The sequence below is a fragment of the Buceros rhinoceros genome, unplaced genomic scaffold (genome assembly GCF_000710305.1).
Source record: "Buceros rhinoceros silvestris isolate BGI_N320 unplaced genomic scaffold, ASM71030v1 scaffold9083, whole genome shotgun sequence".
Classification (NCBI taxonomy): domain Eukaryota; kingdom Metazoa; phylum Chordata; class Aves; order Bucerotiformes; family Bucerotidae; genus Buceros; species Buceros rhinoceros.
The window spans coordinates 3512-12019 of NW_010405346.1; the positions used below are offsets into that span (position 1 = coordinate 3512).

Sequence of the window (8508 nt, forward strand, 5' to 3'; positions counted from 1 at the left end):
TTGGTGTCTCCCCTGTACCTCAGTAATGCACTAACCCTCTTATCCCTTTTTGACAACAGAACCAAGTGGCAAAGAGAAGAGTCTCTATGCCACTGGAGTGAAGCACTTTGTCAAAATTTAGACATAGAGTGTGGTGGGTGTCATCGTTTGCTGCATGGCTTCTTTTCTATGCCGCTGCAGGTTTGGAAAATGTGACTATCCAGCTGAACCTGGAGGCTGAGTTTCATTTCACTCATCTTATTATGACCTTCAAGGTAAGGAAACCACAGCCTTACCTCAAACCCTAAAACACAAGGAAATGAGAGGTCTCCTAGTTCTTCATGTCTTTTATAGGCTTTGGGCTTTGTCTGAGCTGTTTGCCTGGTATTTCAGAACTGCCAGCCATTAACTTCTGCTGAAGCTGTGCAGGAAGGCCAAGTTGTGACTTGTGGCTTAAGTCGTGTATGAAATCCAGTGAGGCTGCGGAAGGATTCATACCGAAGCTGGGTTTGTCTTGGTCTCTCACTCTCGTGGTCATGTTCTAGAACCTCATTCACTAAATCATATAGTAGCAAGGGTTTTTCTTCTTTAAAAAAAATTGGCCATGATATCTGTTTTCATTTGGCAAATGGAAAGGTCTTCAGGAAGAAGGAACATCTGTACACAAAGTGTCTTTGTTTCTTTACGAACAGATGTCTTGGAATGGCAGAATATGTCCCGTACATCCTAAATTGCAGGGAAGCATTAGTAGGAACCTTCAGCTGAGGTTTCAGGGGCTGCAGTTCCTGCAGGGCTAAATCCCTGCTCTTCATATGTAAACAAATTAGTCTCTTTAGTTTCACCCATCAGCTCTCTAGGAGAGCCTGTTCCTCTTTCCTGTGGGATTGACTTGGGTTTCTACCCCTGCCTCAGGGTGGTGGCTGAGATGGAAAGTAGTCCTTTCTGCTGGACCTCAGCAGTGAGAGAGCCCCAAGAGACCCCTGACCCAATGCAGCCACTGTGGCCATCATACCTTGGTGCCACTGGGCTTGGTCTGCCATCAGGAGGAAGGCTGTGGAGGAAAGTCAGTTTTAATGATTTGTTTGCTTTGTTTGCGTGGTAGACACTTGAGCTGCCTTGCCTCTGGGTTGCTACATTTTTTGTTAGGTGAGATACCAGTTTGTAAGTTGGGTGATATTTTCAGCCAGGAAGCAGAAAGAAAATTTCTTTCTAGCTGTGACTGAAATGCTTTTGTGCTTGGCTCTGGGAGGGCCTCCTCTGAATACAGAAAACTTGTGAAGACACTGTTGGCATTTCTTGGTAAGTGCAAGCCAGGTGTTAATATCTGCTTTTTGAAAGGTAACACATAAACTGACACGAGTCTTTTATGACAGAGTGACTAAAAAATTTCTAAAAATCTCATTAACTAAGTGTTCCAGAGTTAAATGTGTGTGGTAAGAAGGACAGTGGTTTGTGTGAAGCAAATGCAGCCTGCAGGAGTCTGGTCAAAGCCGGGTGGAGGAGGGTCACTGGGGATTAGAGGTATCAAATGGAGCAGGAGTGGATGAAGGTGAACCTCTCAATCTCCTTGAAGGTGGTTTTCTTAATGCAGTACAGAGCACAGCTGGCGTTGGGCGGCAGAGGCTCTGCAAAAGGTAGTGTGGTCAGACAAAGAGGTGGGCAATCGCAGGGCTTCACTGAGCATCAGAGGTAACTGCTCAGCAAGAACTTCTGGGCATCAGAGCTGGAGGGGAAGCACTGGCAGGGGCCTTCTGGTCCGCAGAGCAGGAGAAGAGGCCCATTAGGTCCATTGCAGAAGATAAGGCAAGGAGATAGAGCAACAAAGAAGGCTGTGCTGCTTACCACAAGCAGTGGAAAAAATCCTATCATCTCTCTAAAGCCCTGCTTTAACCCCTAGTTCTGAGAAAGGATTTGGAACCCAAAAAACTTTAAAAGCTTGCTTATTTAATGTGAGTGTGTTTAAGCACTTGGCCACCGAGTGCCATCTTTGAAAGATGGGTAGTCTGTGGTGTGATGTTTAAAAGATCTGCCTCTGAGCAGGAAGTGGTGTATCGGTAGAAAAACTTTTCCAATATTTCCAAATACTAGAAATAGTGCATGGAGAGAGATAAAATCCAGACAGGTAGGTTGCTCAAACTTGAAAGTGCTCAATGTAAATGCAAGTAATAATTAACCAAATAAAATCTCTTTTGACTTTCTTACTGTTAGACATTCCGTCCTGCTGCAATGCTGATAGAAAGATCATCTGATTTTGGAAAAACGTGGCAAGTATATAGGTATTTTGCATATGACTGTGAGAGCTCATTCCCTGGGATTTCAACTGGACCCATGAAGAAAGTGGATGATATCATTTGTGATTCCCGATACTCTGACATTGAACCTTCAACAGAGGGAGAGGTTAGAGGGTTTGGGTTTTATTTCAATATGTTTATGGTATAGACTCTTCCCATACAAATCCAGATTCTCTTATTTTTAAAGCTGAATCTTTCGTTGTATCATTTTTCCTCCAGGTAATATATCGTGTTTTAGATCCCGCTTTTCGAATTGAAGATCCATACAGTCCAAGGATTCAAAGTATGTATGCAGTTGCCTTCCAGGTTCATTGAAAACATTACTTACTTGCTTACAAAACCCAGTAAGCCACGGATAAAGCCATGCATTAGCCCTGATAACAGTTTTGAAGTCACATGAATACATTTGCTTCTTTTCCTAACTCAGTGACATGCTGGGAAGTCATGATCAGTGTTGCCTACTCAAGTGATTGCTCTTACACACATCGTTGTAGTTGATCCTTTTCTTAACTGGTCGGAGATTTACTTTCATTAAAGACCCTCTTTTCCCAAAATACATGCAGTCATTGAGAGAAACCTTGGAACATGATCCCGTAATTGTACGGTATTCAGAAAGGAACAATGCAGAACTACAAAGGTACTTAGGTAATTTTGCATTTCTAGTTAAAATCAAGGGGGTTGTGTTTTATTTTTTTAGAATGTCAGAATGTTGGAATGCTTGGCCTTGGTAGCACTGTGTGGCTGGACCACACGGATGCAGTCACAAAACACAAATTACTGTAGCATTTGTGTACAGTCATGACAATCCAGGAATAAAAAGGTAGAGAGATCTGTTGCTGAACGTTGCTCAAAGAGAAACCTCATGAGGTGTTTGGCCTGTGTGGGGAACTGCAGTGCTTGACCTTAAACTTGACCTCTGATTTAATATGTTCTCAGTTTCGGTTCATGTCCTTCAGTGTAAAGCTAAATGGAGCAGAAGCAAATATCTGAGGTAGAAGAGTATCTGCTAGTTTCTGTATCTGTTGAATGGTTTTTTAACCAACATTTTTAAGGAGAAACTCTGCTTTCATGGGCTTGAAGTGTTTTCTTTCAGGCCTATAAGAAATTATGCGGGATTCATAATATAAAAGTGAACATTTAGACTGAAATAATTACTGCAATATTGTCTTCCCATGGATTATCCCTGGAGAACTCCTTTGTATTTGGTCAGGGATGGGGTGTTGCTTCTTACAGCAAAGTGTAAGTGATTACATTTGTTAGGAAAGTTGGGCATATAAGAAAGAAGAAATATTTGTGTCTTGTTGCCAACTAAGATTTTTTCCAAAAGGCTCATAACTCTTAAAGCACTTGGTCCATTTGTCACTAGTTCCTTATTATCAGGTCCTTGCCCATCTTGCATTTTAAAGCCTCGAAGAACCAGTGACTTTCAGTGGTACTGTTGTGCACGCCTTTAATATTTGTGTTTGTGCCTTTGTATATCTTCAATAAAATAGGCCGGTATTTTTATTTAGGCTTAAACTAAGTTATACAGTGATCAGCCTGTAGTAACATAATGTAATTTTTTGAAAACTTGTGAGTATGAAGTGATGTGATGTGTAGTATTTAAGTGCTGGAATTAAATCTGATCTAATCTGCCCTTGGCAAGTCACTCCTGCCTTCCTCGCATTCAAAACAGTATCAGGTAAATAATTCCAAAACGGGGTTTGGGGTTTTTTTTTTGTGTGTGTGTCCCCTGCAGATCTATTAAAGATCACAAATCTGAGAGTCAAGTTCATCAAGCTTCACACGCTGGGAGATAATCTCTTGGACTCTAGGATGGAGATCAGGGAGAAGTACTACTATGCCATCTACGACATGGTGGTTCGCGGGAACTGTTTCTGCTATGGACACGCCAGCGAGTGTGCGCCAGTGGATGGCATTAATGAGGAAGTGGAAGGAATGGTAAATATTCAGAGTTTTCTGCATAAAGCCATTCCTGTCTATGCCTCTTCTAAGTGATTTGAACACACATTTGAGGGTGACACTCTGTCCTCCCACTCCCCACCCTTAATTTTCAAACACATTGAAACTATTCCTCCTCAGCAAACACATCTGTCATTACTGATGTTAATCAAGCCCAGAGAGCTCAGATGAGGTGAAAATTGTTTTAGCATTCCTTTTCTAATTGTGTTACAGACCTGATGAAATCTAAAGGCAGGAATGGAGAAAGGGAGTGTAACCCTATGGGGCCAGAGAGGATGTGTGGGTCAACTTGGTTACCCTAAAAATTGAAGTGAATAGAGGCATCAAAGGATGAAACTCCTTTGTGACTGTTTCTATGGGTTGTTATCAGCTGAGAAGAGGAAGGTGTAGCCCTAATTAATAGCTGGTTCTGAAGGAAAATCCTGCTGCCTGCATTGTACACTGCTGCCTAAGTGCCACATCCCTTTTGGGTTCTCCTTTTTCTCATGATTTTTGCTTGACAAGCAGTAATTGCACCCCTGTTAATGAGTGAGTTATTAACTGGATGAGAATGTGGAGACATATGGGGAGGTTGGGTGGGTTGTCCCAGAGGCTGCAGGATGCCGGTGAGCGGGTATGCTCCGTTGCCCTGCGCTTCCCATAAGTGTCTCCAATCAAGCAGCAGCGAGACTGGTTTTTCCTTCAAAATCATGGCTCTGGTACTGGTAGTCCTCGTTGTCTATGGTGGCTGCTGTCACACAATCACTGTTGGTCTACTTACTGCTTGTTCTGTACGTGTCGAAGGCAAAGTCTGGAGTTGATGGATAAAACCGATCCAAACTGTCATCTTTGCTTTGAGGACCAGGGTAGGGCTGGAAAGAAAGCACTAGGCTAGTGACCTAGGGACATGCTAGTATAACTAGATGCATGTTAATAACTAATAAACAGCTAACTTTCAGGTCTAAGAGGTTTTTATGATTACTGAGGTGGAACTATGCTCTCCTTGTTCGTGTCTAAAAGCGTTTATTCGGGCATTAGTTTCTGTAAGGAAAGAAAGACAAATTTGTATGAGGACATTCTTACCTTAGCAGTAAAGGACACTCCTATGCTCTTTATGTCTTCCTGCATTCAGTTACGTTCATGAAAGTGTTCAAAACCATATCCGTTTTGTACTAAGCTATGTTTTGCACCATTTGGAGCATAGCTCTTTTTTTTTCCCCCCTTTCTCTTTTATAACCAACTGTAATCTTTTTTTTTTTTTTTTTTTTTAATGACAGGTCCATGGGCACTGCATGTGCAGACATAATACCAAAGGGTTAAACTGTGAACAGTGTTTGGACTTCTACCATGACTTACCCTGGCGACCTGCTGAAGGCCGCAACAGTAACGCGTGCAAAAGTGAGTTTGAATAAAATACAGATCTGGTGTGAGCGTTACATGTTGTTACTTGGGAATTAAAACAATATGTGAAGTCCTGCATGTTCCTTGGTTGACTTTGGTGTATCTTTTCTGCAGAACTGCATCTCCTCTGGGACTAGACTCTTTGCTTTCTGTCTTTGTCACAGAGTGCAACTGCAATGGCCACTCCAGCCAGTGCCACTTTGACATGGCTGTGTACATGACAACGGGGAATACCAGCGGGGGAGTGTGTGATGACTGCCAGCACAACACCATTGGACGCAACTGTGAGCAGTGCAAGCCCTTCTACTTCCAGCACCCGGAGAGGGATCTGCGGGACCCTGATGTCTGTGAACGTAAGTGCAGCCCCACTTCTTGGGGTGGGAATGGCCATGGCATCCCACCTATGGTCCGGGGAAAATTTAGGATTTTCTGGCCTTCTTGTGGCTAATTCTGTGCTCCCAACTAGAGATCCTTGAGGAAAGGTGGTTGTCTTGGAGGTCTTGAGCGAGCCTGGATGGGTTTTGTTTTCTCTTTGGGAATCTAGGAATTTATGTGGTCATGATGTGTTCCACCCATGTCGTGTGTAAGACGTGCAGGAATGATACACACTCTCTATACAACAGCTGAGTTTAAATCATTCAGCGTCAGACTTGGCCTTTTCTTTTGTAGCAGTTAATAAAACACGTGCGATGCTTCTTTCTTAGCTTGCAACTGTGACCCAGCTGGCTCCCAAAATGGTGGCATCTGCGATCGCTACACTGATTTCTCCACTGGCCTCATTGCCGGACAATGCCGTTGTAAATTATTTGTCGAAGGGGAGCGTTGTGACCTCTGCAAAGAAGGTTTCTATGGCCTGAGTGCCGAAGACCCAGCGGGTTGTCAGTGTGAGTGAAAACATGTGTTCCTTTCTGTGTGATCAGAAGCTCTTTGACGAGCTGTTAAAGCTGGGGGAAGTTGGTTTGTGGGGTGGGTTTTTTTACTTTGTTTCATGTTTCTGCTAAAGGAAAAGTATTCTTGTAGATTTGCTATAGCTTGGAGACCACTTGTCCTTAAAACTCAGTTCCCCAGCTGATCCTCCTAGTGTATTAAGTGGAAATAGCATAATCCTCCTTACTGTTTTTAATTATGAATCTCTAAGCCAGGGAAGTTTTACTGAAATCAGTGGTAGGCAACATCTGCAATTAGTCTCTGTCCTGGGGAATTCAGAGTAAGTTTTAATGTAAATATTTAAGTTGCCTGCTGTCTGAAACATAACTCCAGTCCTGTGTTTTAACCTGCCTATTTGTATTTCCCAATCTAGCTTGTGCATGTAATCCGCTGGGTACCCATCCCGGGGGGAATCCTTGTGATTCGGAGACAGGAAACTGCTATTGTAAGCGCCTGGTGACAGGAAAGCAGTGCGATCGCTGCCTGGTACGTAGCTTCCCGTAAAACAAATTAGGAGATGCTGGTGTGAGGGAGGCTGGTGTGTGGAAAGCATGGAGCAAGGTGCTGGCTGCTGTTTCCGACTGTCGGCGAGCAGGCTCCTGGCGTTCAGGCGGAGCAGGCACCTGGGTATATCTGGAGCTGTGAAGCATGCTGTTACGGGGAGCTGAAAGACACATCAAGCAGACAAGAGCATCCATATTAATTCTTGGGACCATAAGGAGTGAGACATTAGAATATCTGTAGCAGTTGCTCTGTGAAAAAGAGAGGAATCTGGTACAGTTCTGCTGGAGCCCTCGCTGGGGTGAAAGACAAAATGGTCAGAGGAGAGTTACCAAAAAAATTGCTTTCTATACAGGCCATTATTTTAGGGAGGAATTATTTCACATGCATACATTTCCATATGGCGTTTACGTGTGCTGGAGTGTTACAGAAACACACTGTCAGATAACAGGATGTGTTTGTGTAAACACTGACAGGCTGTCTTATCTAACAGTGAACGACATGGAAAAGCTAAACTAGGCTCTCTGCCTGTCCAGCAAGCAAGTTGCAGAGGAGCAGCCCTGCAAGGGCAGTGACCTGCACAAAGTCCCATACTCAACTCTGGTGTGGCGTGATGTGCGGGGCTGCAATTTTCCAAGCCCTTCACGGGTCAGGAGCCTGAACTGGTGTGAAGCAGTGCAGTAGGAGTGAGGTCTCTGAGCTGGATCCTCCTGAATCTTGCTTTTAAAGCTAGGCAGAAAGATGTGTTGGTTTTTTTTTTTTCTCAAGAGAGATGGTGAACAAGGTGGAGGAGAGCAGGTGGGGAGCTTGTGTTGTGGGGGTAGAACCACAACCAGGGGAGCAGAATTCATGGGTTGGAGGGTAGTCTGGGATACCTTGTGCTGAGTATTTCAAAATGCACCTTTAGGTTTAAATTGGCACCATATTACAGTGCTGGTTATGTTTCCTCCCGCAGCCAGAGCACTGGGGCCTGAGCAACGACATGGATGGATGTCGGCCATGCGACTGTGACCAGGGAGGAGCACTGAACAATAAGTGAGTCTCATCCTGGTTACTCTGCTGTAATCATTCACCCCAGTGAGTTGCACTTCGTTTGCAACTGCAGCATCCGGGGCTTAGTGAGCTCTGAAGGACAATGTTTGGGACCATCTTTCTGCCCAGCTAGAAGAGTTTGTTGTACATGTCTGACCCCAGGCTTATCAACAGCAGCATGTTCCTTTGCTCTCTGTTTTGTTTTTTTTTTTCCCTCCTTCCCTTTACAAACCCTTTGAAACATCCTGCTTTTCTCTAAAGCCACAAAAGTTACCCAAGTTACACACCAGGGAAATTTGAGACTGGTCTGGTTGTGACTTGTGTAGGTTGTCACAGCCTGTGGACACCCCACCTGTGGCAGGGATCGCTATGGGATTGTCTCACCGGCTGTCTATCCCCTCCACTCCTCCGTGAAATATTATCACCTGGCAGAAAG

General features: G+C 44.0%; 1 protein-coding gene across 1 annotated transcript in view; it reads left to right on the forward strand.

Annotated features, from left to right (window-relative positions):
* The window catches only part of LAMB1 (laminin, beta 1), a 40662-nt gene that overhangs the window by 2024 nt on the left and 30130 nt on the right, over positions 1-8508 (forward strand). Inside the window, exons 2-10 of the mRNA XM_010133685.1 lie at positions 181-254; positions 2188-2376; positions 2490-2553; positions 4009-4211; positions 5489-5609; positions 5777-5965; positions 6317-6496; positions 6913-7025; positions 7996-8075. Coding sequence (XP_010131987.1) covers positions 181-254; positions 2188-2376; positions 2490-2553; positions 4009-4211; positions 5489-5609; positions 5777-5965; positions 6317-6496; positions 6913-7025; positions 7996-8075 — 1213 coding nt within the window. The remainder of the gene's footprint in view (positions 1-180; positions 255-2187; positions 2377-2489; positions 2554-4008; positions 4212-5488; positions 5610-5776; positions 5966-6316; positions 6497-6912; positions 7026-7995; positions 8076-8508) is intronic.